Source organism: Mixophyes fleayi, chromosome 1, assembly GCF_038048845.1.
Source record: "Mixophyes fleayi isolate aMixFle1 chromosome 1, aMixFle1.hap1, whole genome shotgun sequence".
In the NCBI taxonomy this organism is placed as follows: Eukaryota; Metazoa; Chordata; class Amphibia; order Anura; family Limnodynastidae; genus Mixophyes; species Mixophyes fleayi.
In genome coordinates, this window is record NC_134402.1 from 127,542,655 (window position 1) to 127,568,980 (window position 26,326).

At 42.3% G+C, this 26,326-nt stretch overlaps 1 protein-coding gene across 1 annotated transcript in view; it reads right to left on the reverse strand.

Annotated features, from left to right (window-relative positions):
• MYOZ2 (myozenin 2) overlaps positions 1-26,326 on the reverse strand; it is a 55,405-nt gene continuing 29,079 nt past the window's right edge. Inside the window, exons 3-5 of the mRNA XM_075189527.1 lie at positions 8,323-8,452; positions 4,040-4,223; positions 1-390 (exon numbers count right to left, since the gene is read on the reverse strand). Of these exons, the coding sequence (XP_075045628.1) occupies positions 165-390; positions 4,040-4,223; positions 8,323-8,452 (540 nt within the window). The 3' untranslated portion in view covers positions 1-164. The remainder of the gene's footprint in view (positions 391-4,039; positions 4,224-8,322; positions 8,453-26,326) is intronic.

The window sequence follows — 26,326 nt, forward strand, 5'->3', positions numbered from 1 at the left end:
ATTATACCAGTAAGAAAAAGGACATGTTGTACCTCTAGTAATTACTAAGTCAGTAATAAATATCACAGTCAAAGACATCAGATAAATATTTGTTATAATTAAACTACATGGCAGTAAAACAATGGTTTTCAATTTTACATTTTCACTATAAAAACCTCTTTAATTTACAGATCATCAGTTTCTGGAACATCAGGATTCAGGAAGATGTCAGAAGTAACTATAATATGGGGGTTTTCAGTTGTCCAACCATGAGCTATTCTGTTAAAGGATTTTCTTGAACTGAGAGGGTTTGTGGACATATCAAACATGAGGTTGTTCATATCAAACTCCGGAACACTGAAAGTGATCATTTTGGAAGCGTTTTCGAATCCTCCAAACGGAGTGGCAGCCCTAGAAATGATGAGGGAACATAGAATTGTAATATGTGAAGAAGTGTTTCTTAGAATTAAGCTAGAACTCCACAGATCTCACAATAAAAAAAAGCAGAAAACAGTTGTTGAATTTATGAAAGTAAAGGCAAATTAAGAGTTAATAGCAAATCCAGTTAAAGGGTGTAAATGTGCACATTGTCGGACTGGGGCATAAAGGGCCCACAGGGAGAAAACAATGGTTGGGGTCCACCAGAAGGAGTGTGGCCAGCCACTAGAGAGGCGTAACCAAACTACTAGAGGGGGTATGGTAAGCCCACGAGGGACAGCTAGCACCATAATGTAGTATGTACAGAGTACACAGTCTTGGCCTGCCCCTTAGATTGGGCAGAACAGTCACTAAAAATCGGGATTGTCCCACTAGAATCAGAACATTTGACAGACTGTCCTGCTCTCTTCTACCTGTTCTTGTCACTTTCACCCTCTGTGGCTGCTGGCTTCTTTAGATACGGCTTGTCTGGATCCTCGAATCCTGGAATGTTGGAGTACCTATTTGGAAAAAAAAAATGAGTACATTTAGAATATTCCAACCAGCCCCGGCGTTAAATCAATAGGACCCACGATTAATACTTAGGCCTTCCTCCAGCCCCAACATTAAAGTAATAGTATTCCCATTTAATAAATAAACCTATTCCCTCCCTCCAAACAGCCCCAGCAATAAATGAATAGCATTTACTAATAAAAATACCTATTTCCAGCAACTGTCACTGTCATTAAATAATTCATATTCACATTTAATAAATAGACCTCATGCTCCTCAAACTCAGCCCCACATTCAATTAATAGCCCCCAAAGCACTCCATCTTAAATTAATAGTCCCCACTATAAAATTGCCCCACCATCACCCCACAAACAAAACAGCACCCATTAGTTAGCCACCACCTACTACACACATTACATTGCCACAAGCCCACTGTGCCATCACACACACATTACTGTGCCCCCCTTCACACTGTTCCATGCTGCCTTTGCTCCCCCCTTCACTCTCTGTCATGCTGCCTTTGCCCCTCTTCACACTCTTATGATCACTCTGCCCCCTCCATGCTGTTTTTGCTCCCACCCCTTCTCCTGACCTGCCTTCATCACACTGTGCCATGCTGCTTTTGCTCCTCCCCTCTCCGGGCCCCCCTTCATCACCCTGTGCCATGCTGCTTTGGACCCCCTTCACACTCTGCCATGTTGCTTTGGCCCCCCTTCACACTATGCATGCTGTTTTGGTCCCATTTACATTCTGCCATGCTGCTTTGGCCCCCCTTCACTCTCTGCAATGCTGCCTTTGCTCCCCCTTCACTCTCTGCCATGCTGCCTTTGCTCCCCCTTCATACTCTGCCATGCTATCTTTGCTCCTCCCTTCACACTCGGCTAGGCTGTCAAACAGGAATACAAGGTGCGCCCAAAAGGATAATATATTTAATTAAAAATAGAGATAAAGTTAAAAACAACTGAACTCACATGTACATCATAATATAATCATAACATGCATCAATGTTAGGCATACATAACATCCTATAGGTGAATACAAGGATGACTCTGCAAGCTATAACAATATAGGTGACTGGCCAGTACACCAAAAGAACCAGAATCTGGATATTCAAGGAACCACTACTATGTATGGTATATAACGGGAGAGATCTCACCCAATTGTAAATTTGCCTGTAGTAAGGAGGTATAATATCTCCTAATCTATGTAAAACAATGGTGTTATCCTGGACATGTTCATGCATAGTCACTTTACACAATACCCGGATCGTTGACAGTGATATGCCCCTCGTGGATCCTTAACAACACACGGAGATACCGGAGTGTGTGTACTCCATTAAATAGATATAGCGATCCGGACAAAAGATAGTTTCATTCAAATCCAGCTTGTGGATAAAAGTTGATGTCCGGAAAAGATTATGAAATAATGAGTTTTAAACGTAGGAGGTGCTGTGCTAGGAGATAGATAACTCCATCGGCGGCTGTCACATATGCTTAATAGCTTAGCGTACCCGCTTGAGATCATGCACTAGTCACAGTCCTTTTCCGTAGTAAGTATATATTCCTTGAAGATGTTTATAACACCTTATTCTTCAAAGGTATAGTCCAAACAGGTGTGGGAAATAGTTCTAATGCGTTTCGTCAGCAACACACTGACTTTTTCAAAGAATGTCTTTGCTCCCCCTTTGCTTCCGTTCCTTCACTTACCTTTTCTATCGGCTTCTTTCTTCTCTTCTTCTGTCTTCTTTCTTCTTGCAGCTCCTCTCTGCGCCGCTCTTCACTGAACGGCGGGCGTGATGAAGTCATGCCCGACATTCAGTGCGGACGAAGCAGAAAGGAGTGAAGAGGGGCGCGGGCGATGCGATCACGTGAGTATGGTTTGTTTCTTTTTCTAAAGTGTCCGCTTTCCCCCACCAACGAAGAGGGGATCGATCAGGGTCGGGGCCTACGGGGGGATAGCCTGGCTCCCTGGCAGCTAGTCCGACCCTGAATGTGCAGATGGAGAACACATGTTGTGTTGCAAGGGGTGCATATGCAAGTTTTTTTATACATGCTGCCAGTATTGGGTAGTTTTAAATAATTTCTTCATTTTTACACTGCGTTTTATGGGATTCACCCCCTCCCAACTCTAAATCTGTCTGCACATTTAAAATTCACCCACCCTTGCAGTGCAAATTGGTTTTGACAGGCTGCCAACTTGTACCTAGCAGCTGGGTTTACTCATACTTGCCAACTTTATGTTGGTCACACCCGGGAGTTCCTGGAGGGCAGGAGGGGTGTATGAGCAGAGGGGGCAGGGCTTCGTGAGTCACATCATTTTGGCCCCAACCGCAGTGACGTAATGCCTGTTTTGGGTCTATTTATAGCTCTAATCTGCCCACTTCACTAATGAAGTTGGCAGATGCGAGAGAATTGCCAGCTCTCCTGGGATTCCGGGAGACCTACCCAGAATACAGACATTCCGGGAGAGTTGGCATGTATTGATTTACTCCTACCTGTAAATGAGGCAATTAGGACATTTTTCACATACTGTAGTATATCAGATGGCTGGGGAATCATTGATCCTCATTGCAATTTGATCAAAAGCGTATTTCCTGTTGCAATGATTCAAAGCAAAATGAAACATTACCCAAAAACAAATGCCTAAACCTCTAAGCACCACAAAAATCCATTCCTCATGGAACCCTAACAGTGCATGTTTTCCATTGTGCCTTGCTAGAGCATTGGTGGTGTATTATTATAGACTGACAAATCCACCAGTGGTACTAATTATTTCACTTGGGATTCTGTGATGAGACCTGGAAAACATGTGCTGTTAGTGCTTCCTGAGGACCGTGTTTGAGAAACACTGATCTACTGTACTTGGCATGAATTCCTTTATAAAACGTGTTCTAAGGCAGCTGCTTCTCAAATCGTCGCTTCAGGAATCACTCACAGTGCACGATTTTCCAGGTGTCCTCACAAGTGAAATAATTACTGTTACTCAGTAATTAGCTCACCTGTGCCCCAGCCAGGTCACTGCTAGTGGCCCTTAAGGACTGACTTTGGGAAATGCTGCTATATGGTAGACAGTTTGGTAGAATAAATAGTGTTGGATAATCTAATGGAGTGAAATTATTGTGAATATTTACCTGTTGAAACTTCTGTAGTCAGGAGACTGCACCTTTTGTCCTGACATAGGCATTTTGGGGTATAAAGCCTCTAGCAGCTCTGGTTCATTCACAATAGCTTCTTGCCAAGGAGACATGTAGTACTTAGGAACTGCAGTTTCATTGAATTTTTCAGGTGGAATCTCTTTAAGTGGACCTGTGTATCCTATGTAAATGTGAGCGAACAGTTAAATTAAAAATGTCGGTAACAATAGCAAAGCTTGCGGTATGTGCTCATGGTAGTTAGATTTCTGAAAAGATCAGTAACATTCTGCATTCTCCAAGCCATGACATTTTACCACATTAGTATCACTTTTTCCTATGTGATTATGAGAAGCTGCAGACAAGATAAAATGCATACAAAAAAGACAATACTTGTTTGAGTAAAAAAAAATAGGAGCTAAAACCATAAATGAAAAGAGTGGCAATTATAAAAGCAGTAACTGAAAGCTAAAGAAACCAGTCCTTTGCCTGACAATCTGAATATCTGGCTATGATGCTTTTTCAGAAAAACTGCAAATCGCACAGAGAAAAACACTATATATAATTACAGATTGTTTAAAAAAAGCTTATGCTGGTCATAGTGTTAACATCTGGGATATCAGAAATTTTAGCAACTATCCCTGTGTGAGTGGCTCAAAAACAAGCACAATGCCTGATACAGAGCCTGTCGATAAGACCGTTATCAGACATTTCTGTTTGCCAATGACTGCTATCATCCTGCGTGAGAGACCATTGCCCAGTCAGACCGTAGCTTAGGCCGGCCCAACACATCATTCAAAGTTGTCCTTTCCCAGCTACGTGCTGACAATGCTGACCATGTTTCTTACATAACTGGCTTACCAATAACAACTGTGAATTAATTGAAGGAATCAAAATAGAGATAAGACCTCAGTTAGGACATTTATGTTCAGCCATTTCTCTACTCTCTGTACTGCTTGATATACCGTCACCAAGTGAGGTTTTTTCTTTACTTATAGGCACTGAAAGTCGAAACAGAAATAAACTATTTAACAGCTATGATGTTTGTTGCAGTGACTCTAGGAATGAAATTGAGAGACTATCCCAGATTTAAGTTTTTCCTTCCCTATCCCACTCATCACCATAATGCTCCATTGTCCCCCCCACACCATCAAAATGTGAAAAGTGTGTGGATACCTGTGCTGCTGCATCCTAGGCCATAGTCTATTGGTCCTTTGCCCAATATAGGGCTTTTAAGAGGTACTAGAGATATGAAAAGCTCATGGTTGTATCTGTGATCTTCCTGACTGTAATATCATATTTGGACCCACCTCATTATAGTGCATACTTTAGGCATGAATGTTATATAACAATTATAATCGGTAACATCTTCTCTAATCCCCAGAGAAACTATTCCTATGTTTATTGTCTCTTAGATCCTACAGAGGACATAGTATTGAACATAACCATGAGATATGACCACAATACAGTTATGTGTTGTTTTAAATGCTAACTTTCAGTTCATTCTTACTTATTTATTATTGTTATTATTGTTTATTTATAAGTCACCACAAAAATCTGCAGCACCGTGCGGAGCATATTACAAAGAGGTGGACAAACATGCAAATTACTGGACATTCAACACAGTGTATAATACGATCATAACAGAGTACATAATACATAATAGGCAAGGCAAGTGTCAAAAAGATTTGTGCAGGAGGCAAAATACAATGTTGCACATGTGAACGCAATGGAAGCAGACAGGATAATAGGAGGAAGGACAACCCTGCTCCTGAGAGCTTACAATGGAACAGGGGGAGAGTGAGGCTGAGACAAGAGGGGGTGACAATGTGAGAATGTGGGTAAAGGGAGGCTGGGCCTGCACGGGTGGAGTTAAGTGGAAGATTGGCCGGCCTAGCTGAACAAGTGAGTTTTAGGAGCGTTTAAAATATTGGCAGCTGGTTGATAGTCTGATTGGTTGTAGGAGTATATTCCATAGATGTAGAGAGACACGGAAGAAGACTTGGATGTTGGAATGTGATTGGTTATAAGAAGGGAATTGAGGTGCACGATCATTGGCAGAGTGGAGAGGCCAGGCAGACAGCAGACAAGGGGGCAGAGTGTAGTGTTGTCTGCAGAGAGAGAGACAGAGAGAGAGAGAACTTGGGAGGTTTGAAACTGGAACATTGGGACATCGAAGAAAATATACCAGAGAGAAAGCAGGACTCATGAGAGGAGAGAAGGGGAGTGGTCACAGATTTAGATTAAGATTTGGATATCATTTTATTCTGTGTCATCTGTTTCTGTTTCCTTGTAACCTGATTACTCCTCTGCTCTTCCCTGTGTACTGTCAGCCATCAGACCTATGTACCAGACCCAGCTAGTGACCTGATTACTCCTTTGCTCATTCCTGTGTTCAGCCAGCCATCAGACCTGTGTACCAGAACCGGCTTGTGACCTGATTACTCCTCTGCTCTTCCCTGTGTGCTGTCAGCAATCAGACCTGTGTACCAGACCCGGCTTGTGACCTTACTCCTCCTTTACTCATCCCTGTGTGCTGTCGGCCATCGCATCTGTATATTGAACCTGGCTCGTATTCAGACTTCAGCTCTTGGACCGATCCGCCGTAGTGCGCCAGCTGTACCCAGCATCACTCCTCACCAACCCTCCTAAGGTACTACCTTATTTATATCTATATTGCCTTTTTCACCTATCCCTCTCACGTCTAGAGGCCAAACCAAAGGCCACGACCTGCAGTCTCCTTGCAGCCAAACCCATCCCACCTTGCGGTGGTTCTTGGTGAAGACCAGGGGGCTGTTAGACTCCGCGCCTTGCTAGGCCAGTGCTAATCTAGACTAAGTGTACTCTTGAGCATAACATGAATCAGGAGACAAAGGTGCCACAAAGGCCGATGGAGTAAAGGGTGTGCAGGTTAAGAGGATGGCCCATAGTGTCAGAAAAGTCAAGGAGAATGGGCAAAGAGAAGTTACCCTTAGACTTGGCAGATAGATGATCATAGGTGACTTTGGAGAGGGCAGTCTCTGTGAAAGGGATGGAAGCCAGATTGGAGCAGGTCAAGGAGGGAGTCAGAGGAGAGGAAGTGAGATGGTTATAGACTATCAAGTACTACACACAAACTGATGGTTACTTGCTGGTATTGACACAGCTCTAAAAGGAGGTGCAGAGTCTAATGCATCTCTGGGCTTTGCCAGGGACCCCCACAAGGGAGTTTGGATTTTGCTGCAAGAGACGCACAGGTCATGGTTCTCCAACAGAGTAACCAACAAAGCAACTAGATGATAGAGAGAGGTCAGACAAACGGAAAGGATACCGGGCAGTCAGCGAAGTACACAGGGGAGATCCCAAAGAATAGTCAGACAGCCAAGGGGTCAGACACTGGAGACAAGAAACAGAGCCCAAGGGAGTAACCATAAGCTGAGTCAAAGGATGACAAGATCATAAACAGGAGTCAGGCAGGTAGTTAAAGAAAAGCAATGTAGTTCGCTGGAGCATAGGGGACCTAATACTCTGGTGCCAGAGACCTCTATTTAAAGTGAAGGTACAGCACATTAATTACAGATGACAGTGACACAAGCAGCTGCCACCGGGTCAACCAGACTAGGCCACAATACAAGAAGCAGGCGCCCGTCCCTTTGCAGAAGCAGAGACAGAGGGACATAGACAAAGTAAATTAGAGGCAAATGGCAGGAAATATATTAAGCAGTAGTTAGAGAGGCAGGGTCAAGAGAGGTCTTATTGAGGGTTGGTAAGACAAGAGCATAATTAAAGGATGAAGGGAAGATGCCAGAGACAAGTTAAAGAGATGGGCTAGGTGTTGGGAGAGAGGGAGTAGAGAAGGTTAGAAGGGATGAGAGAAAGGGGGTCAGCATTAGAATGGGATTTCCTCCTGCAGCATTTAATGGTTAAGAAGCACTTTTCAGGTAATGGCTCTTCTTGGAGTGTTACGGCTGGGGTTTGGATCACCGGAGGCTGTGAGTGCTGCCAGAAGCAGCATTGTTGAGGGCTGAAAATGTGATTATACAGGTAGACAGCCTGATTGGGGCATGACAGAGCGGAGAGATGAGTACTTCAAGTATGGATTTTGGGTGATGGGAGTGGTGCAGGAGATGGGGAGAAACTGAAGAAAATAGAAGTAATTCATAGTATTTAGTATAGGCTACAAACTGGTTATAAAACTGTGACAGTGATTTTTATTAAATATTATAAACAATCTCAATGACAAGAATAGGTATGTATTTATGTAATGTGATACCTATCAGGGAGTGGGAAAGAATAGAACTTACCTGGTGCAATGGTTTCAGGGTTTGGCGGGCTACGAGGATCTGGTGTATTGGGAGGAGTCTGTGGAGCTGTTTGCTGGACAGATTCAGTAGAAGTTCCTTCAGTTCTCCCATTCTGATTAAACTCATTGTGCTAAAAGTAAAAGTATTATTACTAAATGTTGGCTGAACAGATATAATTTATCAATTTAAACAGGGAAAAAAAATCAAAAAAGGCATAGGATATTATCTATATATTTTTTATTACATCTTCTGTCTTAGTTTTATGCTGGGGATGGGCACAGATGGGATCTGTGATCATTTTAATTCATTGTAATGTTTATTTCTTTCAAATAGATAAGACTTGAGGCAGATGGGCCATGAAACCCTTGTAAGTGTTGGCACAACAAATGTGGCCTAGGGAGCAAACATTTCCATTTGGACCTGATCATCAATATATATATACAGTATTGCACACTTGTGCCAGCACAATATAAAGTATTGATCCTTTCTTTTTTTCCCCTCTTGTCTGATATAAACACAGCAGTGTACACTGTATGGCCTCCCCCCTACTATTGCACCAATGATTTGTACATTTATGCAGTTAGCTCTGTGTTTTGGTGAACTGTAAATACCTCTCCTCCTGGTAACTTCAACAACAAATCGAAATGAAATTAACTAAAATGTCTATGGGAGTTCACAGAAGAAACATAGCTTTAGTCCATCCATAGAGAGAGTTGCGAAGGGTAAGGGGGGTTATAATTGCACAGGGAAGGGTTTATGGCTTGTGCTAGGGTACTAGGCACCCGGGCAAAGCTTCAGCCAGCGACCCTCACCATGCCACCAAATAGTGTGTGGCTTTGACATGCAAGGAGGCATTGCTATGATGCGGCATGACTTTGAGATTCATAGTAATACTCCATCCCCATCTGTTTAGCCTGGAAATTCTATGCACCCCTGTGTTAGGTATGTGTGGCTCCCTCTTCATGTTGCTTTGCAGGACATGCCTCCTGTTTTCACCCTCAAAATCAAGATAGTTGAAGGTTTGACATACGTTTGTATATATGTGTGTATGTTTGCAGCCCTTTCCATAATAATTTATTACCCACTGCACTGTGCTGCAATTCATCCATCCCAGTGGCGGATCCAGGGGGGGGGGGGGGCGATCGGGGCGATCGCCCCCCCTAGCAGGGGCTTGCTGCCGGCGGCTGCACAATATGTGCAGGTCCGCTCGGCAGTGACAGTGTGCTGCCCGGCTGCTCTGATTGTGTTTAAAACACAATCAGAGCAGCCGGGCAGCACACTGTCACTGCCGAGCGGACCTGCACATATTGTGCAGCCGCCGGCAGCCTTGAAGTCAAAAGGGGGCGGGGCCTAAATCGCCCCCCCCCCCTAAATCGCCCCGGGTAGGATACTTTTCTAGATCTGCCCCTGATCCATCCTATAATTTATTTCTCCCATACATCCCTCCCTTTCAATTAATTTCTCCACCATAGCACTCTGACTTCTCCTGTAATGCCTACTGTCATTAATTTCCTACTCCCTCACCCCCCACTGTAATTCATGTTCCCTCTTAACTCCCCTTAAAACTCTCCTCTAATTCAACTACCCTCTCGTCTCTAGAAAAAAATCTCCTGCCTCACTTCCCCTTTGTTTCTCACGAACCCGCCCCCCCCCCCCTTTCATGGTATTTATTTCCCCCTAATTAACTTCCCCTATATGATTTATTTACTCCTCACTGTAATACATGACTCCTGTCTCCTGGATGTCAGCCTCTGTGGTGATGTGATCATATACATCATACTGCTTATTCCTACTCTTCCGTGTCAGTGACTGGGAGTAGGGAGCTGCACTGTGACTCCTATAACGAACACGGAGGAGCAGCAACAAGCACTATGATTACATCAGAGAATGACATCTCCCCTTAGTGTGCCAAGCTCAAGGTTTGGGCATCTCAAAGGTGATTTTTGTAAGACTTGTACCAGCTACAGGTCTGGTATACGTATGCTACAAAATGTGTTTGCAATAAAGAGCAGCTGTAAAAATGTATTTTATATACAGTAAACATTAAGAACATCCCAATAAATGTATTTTATGAGGGAAAAATATTTTTTAACATTTGGTCATTAACGACTATATTATTAACGGGGGACAGTAATTGAATATTTTATTGATAACCTGTATTCATAAATAGACGTATCTTCAGATCCGCTTCTTGTTGAAAATGGACATGCGTATACCCAGGGCTGCCGAGAAGGGGGGGGGAGGGGAGCGGGCCCTCGCACCGGCGTTTTTTTTTTTCATTTTTTACTTCTTTTTTTTTCGGCAGGGGGGGGGGGGCTTGGTTGTTGGTGGGGGGAGCAGGGTAGTTAACAAAAAATAAACTTACTCACGTGATCGCGGCGTCGGCATCCCTCCTCTCTGCTGCTCTGTGCTCCATTCAGACTGATTGCCGGGCGTGACATCATCATGTCACACCCAGCATTCAGGCAGTCTGAATGGAGCACAGAGCAGCAGAGAAGACCAAGAAAGAAGAGAGAAGAAAAGGTAAGTAAAGGGAGGAAAACGGGGGGCAGGGTGGCATGGCACGAATTGAGAGCCTAGTGATTTTGATGTGTTAGCCACGCCCCAATGGAGCATTTTCCACACCCCCAAATGCATGACCACATCCCATAAGGCGGCGCAAAATGTTTTAGCATACTCGACTATTAGGGGGGCCCCATGAATTTGTTGTACCGGGGCCCTGAATTCCTCTTGCCAGCTCTGCGTATACCTGGTGCATGTTTGTGAATCAGGCCCTGATCAAGTGCTATTACATAATATCACTCATTCGGTTATTCAGTGTTTTAGATATATCACTAATTCAGTGTTTTAGGTGCCAGCGGCTGGCTGGCAAATTTTAGCTAAGGGGGGCGAGACTCCGCTCAGCAGCCTATCAGGAAAATTTTAAAGGAAAAAATGGAGGTGGCCCAGTGACCTAGCTCAAGGTAGCCCACTTTTGGACTGGCCCAGAGGGCAGATGCCTCCCAGCCCAGCTAGCCCCTGCTAGGTGCCCATTGAAACTTTTGAACATTAGGTCACCTTGTTCATCCTGTAGTAATGCCTACCCCTATGTATGCAGTGTCGGGTGACTCACCCCAGCTGAAGCGATTGCAGTGACTTAAAAATGACACTGAAACTGCAACTAGACACTGAAAACTGTAGAGATATCTCTCTGACTCCCATACGATTTTCTGAAATGACAAATGTAATAAAGATATTCTTCAGTTTAAACTTCTCCTTTTCCTATCTCACTCATATTGTTCAGTCAAGAATTAAATTTTTGCTAACACACCAACGCACACAGCAGGATGTTACAGACCGTACACCGCCAGCCTTGGAAACTATACATCTGCATATTGAAGAGCTTCATTTATTCATTATTTTGGTTGTTGTATGCAGTTCTTAGTATCTGTCCTTATCCTGTGCTCTCTAAAAACTGAGAATTATGAAGATCCGGATCTAGGCTGTAAGACTAGGCTGTAGCCTAAGGCGCAATGCTTTTCAGGGTGGAGGAGTATAGTTGTTCTCCAATATAAGAATAAAACAAGAAAGAAAACTGTAGTAAGGTTTTAATCTTGACATATTTCCATGGTAAGGACTGAAGAAAATGGCGTAAATATATCAAGCTGTGGGTTTGAAAAAGTGGAGATGTTGCCTATAGCAACCAATCAGACTCTAGCTGCCATTTTGAAGAATGTACTAAATAACTTGGTCTAATCTGATTGGTTGCTATAGGCAACATCTCTACTTTTTCAAACCCACAGCTTGATAAATTTACCCCAGTGAGTCACACTTGAGCTCATTGAGGATAAGCGAGTAAGAGAGACAAAGATGGAGACAGGCACAGGTGTGACAGCCCCCTTAACATCTTCACCCTCGGTAGCGCTCATTCATGCCTCCGTTCTGCTCTACAGTTCTGATTTTAATGAAAGCGAAATGAGTGAGAAAGATTACTGTGACCCTTTTAAAAAGACAAGTGGACCAGAGTTTTGAGAACACGGAGACATGAACATTGGTGGGGGGGAGGAGGCAGATTTTAAATGAAGGACATGTTTACTTTTACCTACTGTATATTATTAGTATATATTAGTCTATTTGTCTGGTGAGATGGGCGCTACAAGGGTCTTAGCCTAGGGCAGCCTGAACCCTTTATCAGGCCCTTGTGAAAATGAGGATTTAAAACAGAGCAGTGATCAGGTCATGTTGGGTAGTTGTAGTGGCCTCTGTTTGTATAGGGCGTAATAGAAATGTATTATGATAATGTGCAGTGGCTAGGTCACATAGGGTAGGAGTACTGTCCAATTTCTTTATAGAGTGTAATACAAATATATTATGATTATGTCATGTTTCTAGGTGTAGCGTAATATGTCATACCATTGCATTTATCCAATAGCAGCATGTCCCTGCAATTTGTTTTCAAACATGGTAAGAATGGGGAAGAGAGTGAGAGGTGCTGAGAACATGAAGAGGAACATGTGATGTTTCTGAATGTAATACCTGAAGCCAGCTCATAATGATGTCACTGCATTGCAACTTCTTCAGGGAAGTGTTACATGTTATTATATAATAGCTGTAATGTGAGACATCTTCTGTGCAGCCGGCACAAACTCTAATTATGTTCTTTATCTACTGGTTTGTACAGAATACATAGTGTTCATTATAATCGCTGGATATGCTCATAATACAGTTGTATTTTAAACAGTCATCTTCTAATTTAATTTGAACTTAAACTTTATATTTATATTTAAGTTTAAAGATATAATACATTTACATTATAACTAACATAGACACAATATACAATGTATGTATAAGAACAGAGGTAAGCTAAAAAAGGTTGCATTCTAGGTATGTATATATATATATATATATATATATATATATATATATATATATATATATATATATATATATATATATATATATATATACACCGTATTTCCCCATGTATAAGACGCACCTTTTTCCCCAAAATTTTGGGTCTAATAACTGGGTGCATCTTATACAGGGGTAGTAGCACTTCCCTGTCAGATGACTCCTCTGTCCGGTAAAGTCTTCTCTCTGTCTGATCCTGATGCTGGAAACCCGATTAAGGTCCTCTCTGCAATGTCCGGATGTCCTTTCAGGACCTTGACAAGGTCCTGAAAGGCATCCTTTCAGGACCTTGACGTCCAGAAAGGCATCCTTTCAGGACCTTGATGTCCTGAAAGGATTGTCAAGGTCCTGAAAGGACATCCGGACATCGCAGAGAGGATTTTAATCGGGTTTTCAGCGTCAGAATCAGACGGACAGAAGACAGAAGACTTTACTGGACAGAGGAAGCATCTGACAGGGTAAGTCAGAATTCACTATAGCGTTGTCTCTCCTCTGTATAAGCTGCACAAATACTCTGTGAAAAAATTGAGGATAATGTTTATCCTCAATTTTTTCACATGATTTATATAGGTGCGTCTTATACAGTGGAGCGTCCTATACATGGGGAAATACGGTATATATATATATATATATCTGCATAAAAAAATATGCATAAAAGAAAAATATATATAAAAATATATATATATTATATATATGAAAAATATATATATATTTTTTAGAGAAAACCTGCCTGTGCCCAGCACCCTCCTCCACCTCCCCTCTGCTCCCTTCTCACTGACCGTGTCGGGCGTGACGTCATCACGTCCCGACACGGTCAGTGAGAAGCGGCGCAGAGAGGAGCCGCACACCGAGAGAGCAAGAAGAGAAGTAGAAAAGACAGAAGAGAAGAAGACAGAAGAATAGAAGAGAAGGAAAGAAGGCCATAGAAAGGTAAGTAAATAACGGAGGAGACAGCAATGTTGAAGAAGGAGAGGGTACAGTTTTAATATACGTCTAGCTACTAACAAATATGTATACTATAGCACGTTACTTGGTAAATTGCATAAATATAATTCATATATTGCAACCTGCTACTTATTTATTCAATAGCAAGCAATTGTGCATAACATATTAAGTGTTATATGCTAAAACTAGACAAGTGCCCACCATTCTTCTTAGTGCCAAAGATTGGTACACCGTTACTCTGGTTTAGTTTTGAAGATGATATTCATTGTTCCCATAGTTGTTAGTTCTCTATATATGTGTAAGCAGCTGATCTTGAACAAACATTTCAGCCAGTACATGTATGATTACTAACAATACCAGAAACATGAAGGAATTTAGGAGCATGGCCAGCTACTGTTAATGATTGGTGGCAGCACAGGATTGCAGTAGTTGACATTACAGCTTCACAGCACTAAGGCTGTGAATTCTTTTCTAACAGGGGCACTATCTGTTTGGAGCTTGTATGTTTATCTGGTGTTTGAGCAGGATTGCTCCAGTTTAATCCCACAGTCCAAAACATACTCATAGGTTAATTTGTGTTAAGTAGAGAATTTAGACTATGCTCCATTGGGGTAGGTACTAATGTGAATGATTAAACTGTAACGTGCTGCATAATATGTGAGCTCTGTAAAATAAAGCACAACAGTAATTAGTAAACCCTGTTGGACAGTGTTAAGGATGCATGGGGTATCACTATCCAATATGTATATTCACCAGTTCAATTTTTCCTGTTATCCATGCTGACTGAGCACAATGTAAAGGGATATTTTCCCGAGACCTAGATATGATGTTGCATATGCAGAATAGAGCCGCATGCTTGTGTTGATCAAAACATTGTATATATATTTAAAGATGAGCAGGCTCGGATTTCGCTAAACCGAGCCCACCCGAACAGTGCGTATCCGACGGGATCCGAGCACTGTTCGGGTACTTCCGGCCGCCAAAGGAATCCAAAACGAGTCTATGACATCCAAGTCTCGCGTCGGATCTCGCGAGACTCGGATGTCATAAATGCCCCGCTCACGGCCGCCATCTTCATTCTCCCTGTGGTTAGTGGAAGAGGGAAGTTGTTGAGATCCTGTGCTCTGTCCTGCTGATTAGTTTAGTAGTCAAGTGGTGCTTTGTCCTGCTGAGTCCAGTAGTACTTTGTCCAGTGCTCTGTCCTGCTGATTCCAGTGGTGCTTTTTCCAGTGCTCTGTCCTGCTGATTAGTTTAGTAGTCAAGTGGTGCTCTGTCCTGCTGAGTCCAGTAGTACTTTGTCCAGTGCTCTGTCCTGCTGATTCCAGTGGTGCTTTGGCCAGTGTCTGTCCTGCTGAGTCCAGTGGTGCTTTTGTCCTTTATTTTTTTCTGCTAAGTCCATAGTAATTTGATAATTATCCAAAAATCTTAAAAAAATTAAAAAATTTAAAAAAAAATACCAAAAAAATAATTGAAAAAGTATTAAAAATATTATAGAGCAATATATTCTTGCAGTCCCAAAAAATAGGAACTGCAATCAATATTACTACGTTCACTGTTTCTGCAGTCCCAAAAAATAGGAACTGCAATCTACCGTATTTCCTCAAGTATAAGACGCACCCATGTATAAGACGCACCTTAATTTTGGGGCACAAAATGCAAAAAAAGATGCATTATATAAAGTTATTGAACTCAATGCAATGTGCAGCAGGAGGAATCAAAAGGCTCTTTCTAATTTTTGCCACAGAGCACACTGTAGCTTGTAATTTGTGATTCACTAGAGCAGCTAACACATTCACACCAAAATGAGGCAGTGAGGCAATGAGGCAGTGAGGCAATGAGGCAATGAGACAATGAGCGCTACTGCACAGTCTTGCCCCAAGCGTGTCTACGTGACTTGTCTAATGTCAACAAGACTGTGCAGCTTTTGTAGGGGAAACACAGAGGAATCTGCAGCAGCGATCATCGGAACTGTCAGTCATGTGACTGACAGCGCTGACACTGTGGGAGGCGCCTGCAGGACCTGAAGGTCCTTTTGTAACGGCTGACACGCTGAACACCGCTGGAGCTGCTGGAGCTGGAGCTTTTGGAGCTGATTAGCGCCGATTAGTGGGGACTCCTCACACCGGATGCCGACTTCTTCAATCAGGTAAGTGGAACTTGCATTGTATAAGACGCACCTTCTTTTTAGACCCAAAATTTGGGGTAAAAAGGTGCGTCTTATACATGGGGAAATAAGGTATATTACTACGTTCACTGTTTAAGCAGTCCAAAAAATAGGAACTGCAATCTATATTACTACGTTCAATGTTTAAGCAGTCCAAAAAATAGGAACTGCAATCTATATTACTACGTTCACTGTTTAAGCAGTCCAAAAAATAGGAACTGCAATCTATATTACTACGTTCACTGTTTAAGCAGTCCAAAAAATAGGAACTGCAATCTATATTACTACGTTCACTGTTTCTGCAGTCCCAAAAAATAGGAACTGCAATCTATATTACTACGTTCACTGTTTCTGCAGTCCCAAAAAATAGGCACTGCAATCTATATTACTACGTTCACTGTTTAAGCAGTCCAAAAAATAGGAACTGCAATCTATATTCCTACGTTCACTGTTCCTGCAGTGCATAAATATTAGTATCAGATATTAAACTACGTTCACTGTTCCTGCTACATCAAAAAAGCATGAACCTGCCCTGCCATCAACTAAAACAAGAGGTAGTTACGTGCTTGTACTCCACCCTCTATATGCTGCAGAGGATGGAAGAGCAGCAAAAAAGCCACGTGTTTGTGCCGCCCACTTGTGTCGCTTAGCTTAGACATCCAGCTACCTCGGTGCAACCTTTTGGACTAAAAACAATATTGTGAGGTGTGAGGTGTTCACAATAGACTGGAAATTAGTGGAAATGAATGTTATTGAGCCTAATAATAGTGAAGGAGTGAAAACAAACCCAAAATATGGATTTTAGCACTTTTTATGCTTTTTGAAAAAAAAATCAGAACCCAAAACCCAAAATCAGAACCAAAACCTTTCGTGGGGTGTTTTGGCAAAACAAATCAGAACCCAAAACCTCAAGATAATCAGAACCCAAAACACCAAAAGTGGCCGGCGCACACCCTTACATATATTGTTGTTAGGACTTATGTAGAACTTATTTATTATTTTGTACGCCAAGACTGTCAAGTCCACTTCTATAACAACAACTTTTCTTTTCTGCCTGGCCATCCTACTTGCTTGATATCTTCTGAAACATTTTACTGCTGAAGAAAGTTTCAAAGATATACTGTGCAATGAATTATATTGTTCAAAAAGCAAACATATAATTTAGATTAGAAGATTAGAGAACATGCTCAGATCCACTGTATACATTTTTGGGTCCTACTAGCATACATATCACATTTTGAATGTTTACCCTTAAATAATTCAATACCTCTACTTAGAAGTGTATTGAATAATCGCATTGTGTATGCAAACATTTTGTAAGCAAGGCGGGGGGCACCAAGACTGAGGGGCGCTTCCCTTCGCCTGCTATCCCCACTTGTCCGCCGGCACAAAAAAAGAAAAAAATCAGTGCGCCCTCCTCTCTGCTCCGTTCACACTGAATGTCGGGCATGACGTAATAATGTCTCGACACTCAGTGTGGAGCGGCGCAGAGATGAGCCAGCACACCAACAGAAAAGGAAGAGAAGGAGAAAGGACTGAAAAGAAGAAGACAGAAGAAGAGAAGAGAAGGAAAGAAGGTCATAGAAAGGTATGTAAATAACAGAGGGGACATTAATGTTGAAGAAGGAGAGGGACAGCAATGTTGAAGAAGGAGAGGAACAGCAATGTTGAGGAAGGAGGGAGAGAGCAATGTTGAAGAAGGAGGGGGACACCAATGTTGAAGGAGAGGGACAGCAATGTTGATGAAGGTTGGGGGCACCAATGTTGAAGATGGTGGGGCAGCAATGTGAATGAGAAGGGGAACAGCAGTGTGGATGAAAGAGGGGGCAGCAATTTTGATGAAGGAGGGGGGCAGCAATGTTGAAGAAGGAGGGGGCAGCAAGGTTGAAGAAGGAGGGGGAGAGCAATGTTGAAGAAGGAGGGGGACAACAATGTTGAAGGAGGGGATAGCAATGTTGAGGGAGGGGACATCAATGTTGAAGGAGAGGGACAGCAATTTTGAAGAAGGGAACAACAATATTGAAGGAGGACGGGGACAGCAATGTTGAAGAAGGAGGAGGACAGTAAGGTTGAAGAAGGAGGGGGAGAGCAATGTTGAAGGAGGGGGAGAGCAATGTTGAAGAAGGAGGAGGACAGCAATGTTGAAGAAGGAGGGGGACAGCAAGGTTGAAGAAGGTGAGGACAGCAAGGTGGAAGAAGGAGGGAACAAGCAATGTTGACGAAGAAGGGTACAGCAATGTTGAAGAAGGAGGGAAGAAGCAATGTTGACGAAGAAGGGTACAGCAATGTTGAAGAAGGAGGGGACAGCAATGTTGAAGGAGGAGGGGGCAGCAAGGTTAAAGAAGGACGGGGACAGCAAGGTTGAAGAAGGAGGAGGACAGCAAGGTTAAAAAAGGAGGAGGACAGCAAGGTTGAAGAAGGAGGGGGAGAGCAATGTTGAAGGAGGGGGAGAGCAATGTTGAAGAAGGAGGAGGACAGCAATGTTGAAGAAGGAGGAGGACAGCAAGGTTGAAGAAGGTGAGGACAGCAAGGTGGAAGAAGGAGGGGACGAACAATGCTGACTAAGAAGGGTACAGCAATGCTGAAGAAGGAGGGGACAGCAATGCTGAAGAAGGAGGGGACAGCAATGTTGAAGAAGGAGGGGGACAGCAATGTTGAAGAAGGAGGGGGACAACAATGTTTAAGAAGGAGGGGGACAACAATGTTGAAGGAGGGGACAGCAATGTTGAGGGAGGGGACATCAATGTTGAAGGAGAGGGACAGCAATTTTGAAGAAGGGAACAGCAATATTGAAGAAGGGGGACAACAGTGTTAAAGGAGGGGCAGCAATGTTGAAGGAGGGGGACAGCAATGTTGAAGAAGGAGGGAACAGCGATGTTGAAGGATTGGGACAGCAATGTTGAAGGAGGGGACAGCAATGTTGAAGAAGGAGGGGGACAGCAATGTTGAAGAAGGAGGGGGACAGAAATGTTGAAGAAGGAGGGGGACAGCAATGTTGAAGGAGAGGGACAGCATTTTTAAAGAAGGGAAGAGCAATATTGAAGAAAGGGGACAACAGTGTTGAAGGAGGGGCAGCAATGTTGAAGGCGGGCGACAGGAATGTTGAAGAAGGAGGGAAAAGCAATGTTGAAGGATTGGGACAGCAATGTTGAAGGAGGGGACAGCAATGTTGAAGAAGGAAGAGGACAGCAATGTTGAAGAAGGTGGGGAGCAGCAATATTGAAGAAGGAGGGTTCAGCAATGTTGAAGAAGGAGAGGAGCAGCACTGTTGAAAATGGAGGGGGCAGCTATGTGGATGAGAAGGGGACAGCAAAGAATACATATTCTTCATTTATATTATTCATATAGCAATTTATGTTTGCGGTTTAATCTATTTATTTATATTACTCTTTTTATTAAAGTGTATTATATGGTTCATATTAAAAGAAAAAGCATAATTGAATGAACAAATAAATTCTTAATGAGGAGGGCGCAAATTTATTTTTGCAGGGGGGCGCCCGAAATGCTAGCACAGGTCCTGATCCTGGTGGACATAAATATATTTGGGGCCACATGACAAACAGTTAAATATCAAATTAGAAATTAGTTGGTGCAAAATTGTTTATTGTAAATAAATCAGTTAACCAAGCAACAAATAAGTGCTCCCTTGGTCATTAGGTATTTGGTATTGACTTTGGTGGGACACTGGCAAACATTCAACATGTCACATTCTAGAAGTAACACAAACCTGGCTGTAGCTACAAACCTGCATGATATTTGTGGATGTCCTTACTGAGTTCATACTAGCTAAATAGATCTAAAAATAATATGTTTGTAACCACATAAAAAGATAAAACTCTATTCATATAATTTATCAGAAGTGAAGGCGTAAAGACAGTCACACTTATATTACTCAAGTTCTATAGAAAAAGTAGAAAAAAAAATAAGTTTCCAGTTTTAATCTTAAGAGAGATATTTCAATTAGTGTGAGCTAGGCAAATCCAGTTTAGTCAGCTGATGAAATACAGTGTGAAATGACCTCTGTTGCATTCTGAGTCATTCTGTCTATGTTTCACAATGTACTCAGACATTTTATTATTGTACACAGAGTACTGTTAGCGTTCAAGCAAAACATTTAACTTTCACAGTCTGCAGCCACCTGTGGAGGCAGGAATTAAAGCAAAATATTAACAAAAAGATGAATAATCTACTCACCACTTGTAAAGTGGCGTATCAGCATGTACACTGGAACTTGTGCTTATGTTCTGACTTTCATTTTCAACCCACACTATAACATAACCATGCAGTCTGGACGGAAGTTAGTGGCCAAATGTTCCTTTTCTATTACAATCATTGATTGCAAGTCAGTAATTACATGGGCAGCAATTTAATAACTCAAAATACAGAACTCATTTGGATGAGGTACAGCTTGCTATATGCATCCATATTGTCAGAAGTGACCGTTAGCAGCATGGTCGATGCTTGTTCTATCGCGTCTAAGCAGAATTTTAAAAATGGTCTTGCCATATGTCTGCCGGCAGAGACTACAATTAGGCATCCTTTGATTTGGCTTTTTTTTTTTAACATTTATTGACAGGTGAAGAGCAGAAAGATGGTCTCATAGGGGCATATTTAACAAATAGTGATGGTACACTATCGTGCACTTACCGTAAAATCCACGGCCCTCTGGGTGTCCCGCATATTTAAGAACAGTGCATCGCAGCAAATATCGTGGATATCTGCTGCTTTGCATTCTGCTTCGTTTTTGGGAGCAGTCACCATTCAATAGTATGGTGACTGCTCCCTCTCACAATCTAACAAGTTCTGAAAAATAGTTTTTTTCAGAAACTTGTCATGTTAATGTACTGCCACCTTTAGCACTGGAGGAATGAGAGGCGCTGTAGCATGGTCTTGCTCCAGGTGCCAGGGCTCAATACTACAACACTGACGCCTATATACAATTCTATAAACTTCTGTACTTAAATTCAACAGATATTTTTGCTAATAAGATTACACAGCAAAAATAAGGCTGTTATGCGAAAGTGCATGCTAGCAAAATGTAATTTATCAAATAGCCACAATTGTCATTGTGCAACAAACTCAGGGTTGGACTGGAACACCGGAGTTTCGGGGTAAATTTGCAGTAGGCCCCACTGCTTGATGGCAACACCCCACTTCATGAGCCACAGTTGTAAAAAAAATAAAGCAAAACCAAGTCATCTAGGCTCCGGCACAGCTTTGCAATGAGCCACATCGGTGCCATTTTTCTAGCGCTCTACAGCTGGAGAGAGGTTAGAGGTCAGCCAGTGCCACAACATTTCCTGCACGTCCCCTGATCTCACCTCTACTAGCCAGGCCTCTCCACCTTCCCCTGCACATGGAGCTGCAACTGCAGGCAAATAAGGTAAGTTTATATATTGTCTGTGTTTCTTACCTTATGTTCTGTATGTGCCATTCTTCTCTCCTTCTCCTACCTGTGCCAGATTCTCTCCTTCACCTCTCTGTGCCAGTCTACGTTTTTGGCATAGCATGTTTTAACAATCTAGATGTTATAGACACATTATCGCATGCTCTTTAAGTTATAACATGCTTCCCAACAATTAAAGTATATTATTTGGGACAATTTGAGCAGAACAGAGACGCTGCTCTAAAAGAGGGTGTAGCGCATAATGTAGGGTCTTGCATGCCATCTTGGGTGTCCTCTAAAGTGCTAGGTTGCCTTCACCGCCCCTCCCTTAATACACCATTAAGGCACTGGTGAGGGCGTTTTTCTGCACTAACCAGTGCAGGTGTGCACAATACCCACTCAGGAATGGGAAACACCTTACAACTACCCAGGCAGATGAAACAGAATCCTAGAATCGGGACTGTCCCACTTAAATCAGCACAGTTGTAAAGTATGCTTATAATAGCAGCGCTGTGGCAGAGATGATCTGGAATTTACTAGGTTGTCAATAGTGCTTCCTGCCTATCACTACAATGAGAAGTTTAGGAGTATGGTTCTCTGCAAGATACCGTCCTGAACAATCCTTTTTCCATAAAAGTATCATAAATTTAAAATCATCTATTAATGGTGAAACATGGCTTCAATGAGAACAAAGGTGATTGCTTTATGTACAAGCACTTCCTTGTAATGGTTAGTTAGTTCTATTATTATGTTTTATCTTCATCTGGATCGATTGCTTTGCTGTATAAATGTATTACTTAAGTGAAGTCAATTTCCTTTCTTTCACCAATAATAGAAGTTAATTGAATTTATGATACTTTTGTGCAAAACAGATTGACCAGGAAAATACACAGTATATTTGTGCACTGAATTTCCGAGTTTAAACTGCCCCAGAGTTCACATCTGTCCAAAACTTTGTCAGTGAGAACTCTGGGTTCTCCACCAACTCTAAGCTGCGATTTATGAACTTCTTGTCTATTGGTGCTTGTCTAATTGTCTATAGATTTCTTTACACGATAGCCATTCTCATATACCTGACATGCATGGTTTTGTATTGCAACACAAAACTGAATACACACTATAGTAAAAATTATTTGTGGCAAATATGTAAATATTTAATGTACAAAAGAAATACAATATACCAACATAAAACAAAATTCCATTTTATAGCCAATATGAAACTGTGTAATATTAGCCACCTGTTGCTCCCCCTCCACCCAGTACTCACATTTATGGTGCAGGATCTGGTCCTCGGTAGCAGCAGTAGTCATCACTTACCTTGTCTGTGTCACCCAAAACAATTACTTTTTTTAAAAAAAAACCGTAAGAGGCAAAACAATGTCACAGGAGATTTGGTTTGAACCAATAGGCCAGGTGGTCTCAAATAGAAAAGCTGTGATAGGCAGAATTCCCAAACCTTGAGAATCCGTAAGCTTCCAAGCTCTGTGTGGTCATCAGGGCCTGATCAACCACTAGGCTGACCAGGCTGCAGCCTGGGGCGCTGGGTCCCGGGGGGCGCTGCACTGTGGGTATTTTTATTTTTTTAAAAAATATATTTTTATTTTTTTTTAATTTTAATTTTTTTTTTTTCAAATTTTTTTTTTTCTTCATTCATTTTTTTTTCGGGGTGTGGGAGGGGGGTCGCCGCTGGGGATCGCCGTGGGGGGGGGGGGATCGCCGCGGGGGTAGAGGGCTCGACGATCAAAAGCATAGGTGGTCAGTGGTTAGCAACACACAGCCAATCGCCAGGCTGCCTGTTGCTGTGCAGCAGACAGGAAGCAGGACGTCTTCACTTCCTATCTGCTGATCTGAGGAGAGGAGCGACGCTGGCACAACTACAGGTAAGTGAAGGGGGGAACTGCCCTGCATATCTATAGGGAGGGGGGGGAACTGCCCTGCATATCTATAGGGAGGGGGGGGGGGGAAGGGAACTACCCTGCATATCTATAGGGAGGGAGGGAACTACTCTGCATATCTATAGGGAGGGGGGGACTACCCTGCATATCTATAGGGAGGGAGAGGGGGGACTGTCATGCATATGTATAGGGAGGGAGAGGGGGACTGTCATACAAATCTATAGGGTGGGAGGGGGGGGGCTGCCATGAAAATCTATAGGGAGGTAGAGAGGTTGATATGTATGAAGGAGGGCAGAGGAGGGGGGCTGATATATGTGACTGGGGGAGTTTTGATGTGACGGGGGGAGGGGGATAGCTAGCTAGCAGAGTGGAGGTAAGGAAAATAGCTGCAAGGGGGATGGATGCAGGGTGGGAGGTAAAGAAAATGGCTGCAGCAGGGGTTAAGGAAAATGGCTGTGGGGGGGGGGGTTGTGGTTAAGGAAAATGGCTGCAGTGGGTATTTAAAAAATAGAGCAGCTTTGGGGGGCAGAATCTCATGATTGTGTGGTGGTCACATGGGTGGTCTCAGCAATCACTAGAATACTAAATATTAGTGAGATGGGGCTGGTAGAGGTTTGTATTTGATTGACAACAAATATTCAGATATTGCTTATATATGCCTGTCCAATGGGGTACTTTTAGCTGGCCATAATGGAGTGTTTTGTTTTAACTAAAGGGCCTAATCATTCAGGGTTTGCATTATAATACATTTTTGCATTTTCAAAAAAGGACGCCAACTTTCCAGAAGCCAGCGAGAGGATAACAAAGTTGCAAGAGAGAAGAGCAAGGACAGGTAAGAGACAATGGCACAATCCGTCTAAACTTGAATGCTGGAGAATACACCTGAACATTCATATTCAGGAGTGTTCCTATACACCTATATATTCGGGGGGGGGGGGGGGGGGGGCGCTGCGGCCGTATTAGCCTAGGGCGGCCAGAACCCTTAATCAGGCCCTGGTGGTCATGTAGGCTTAATGGTGAGGGCCACATAAGGAGGACATTCTCTAAAGTGACTGAAGGAAACCCAAAAGTAAAATATTTTTTCAGCCATATTTTTGTAACTTTGTCAGTTTCAAATTCATCAAAAGTACTATTTTCAAATGTATTAAATTATTCAAAATTTGATGTTTGTTGGTAAAATAATATTTTAACATGAAAAATTGGAAAATGTTTGACTTTACTTGCGTGGAGTTGTATTTGCCTCATGGTATTAAAAGTAATTTGGGATATGATTTGTTTCTTATTATGATTTTATTATATATAATATTAGTCCTGCAAATTAGCTGTACAGTATGCTTTAGAGTATGGAAGGAAACCAGAGGGGCATAACATTTGTCCAGCTTTTCCTTCCCAATAATATGAGCCTTTGCTGTATTTTAACATCACTTTACCATATATCTTATAAAAATTACATAATGTTTATGTTTTTACTGTTAAAAACGATAATGTAAATGTACTAATTTTCAATGTAAAATAAAGCATACAAAAATGTAAAAGTCACAGAACAGTATGTCTATTTTCTCTAAAATAACTTGAATGCTACGATGGCAGCAATAGGAACATAGAATGACAATGTACTAGTTTGGATACAGCTGTATTTTGCTTGAGGATAGTTAAATCGTACAGCACAAATCTCTTATGTACGGTAAAGGTTGCATGTAAAACAGCACGGAGGTGATGTCAACCCATGTGCTCCTATGATTAGACAATGACTAATACGTCCTACAACAGCAGGAAGTCAATGATTTCATGTGAACACAGATATTCTGCAACTGTCAGAGTTGTTCTGTCACATTACAGCACTATAGAAGGCATTGTAAATATTTCAACATATTACTTTGTGTGCAATATTACAACACACACCATAATACCTGGGGAGGACGAGTTAAATCTGTAGCTCACTGAAACACTGTGATGTAATCTGCAAAGTGAATATATGCATGTAGCAAGAACAGCTAAGATAATAACTCTTCTGTGTTTTATTATTATTGTAATTATTGACTCCTATATTAAGCAGAATATCAGGGATGTGGCTGAATGCCTCTTACATGAGGTCTTGAAGGAAATGTCCACATAAAATCAACCCATCATGACAGCTTGTTATTCTGTATAGTGCTCATATGACTTATTGTTATTCAGTGACAGGGGCCCCGGTGATTAGCTTTATTTAGAGTGTGATAAGTAGCAGTATAAGAGCACTTCAATCAGTGCATCTGCTGGGATCTCCAGCGCCCCCTGCTTGGAGTTGATGCATGTCCCTTTGGCTCTTCACTGTGCCTGGGCTGCACCCCCCCATACCCCAATGCTTATTCCGATACCTGCTCTGTTCAGATTGGGAACTCAGAACTTAAGGGGACAAATGTTTTTTGGAGCAGACAGGTTGACAGGTTAGCCTGGTAAGAGCAACTCAATCCTGCCGTGCTGACTGGGCTTACCATGTTCCACCGGCCTTGGTTTGAAATATCCACTTGCAATGCGAGACAGATATAGAGGAATACTCTTAAAAATTACCATATGATTTACCTTTGGGAGCACCAATAAAGCTGAGGTCTTCATTCCTTTAGAGCACAGACCTACTTTGTGACTGTAGCTTTAATGATCTGTACTCAAGAGACAAGTTAGCCTGAGATCTGAGAGGGTGGCTGCAGGTTTCAGCGAGCGCTGCACTGAGCTATGTGGAGACCA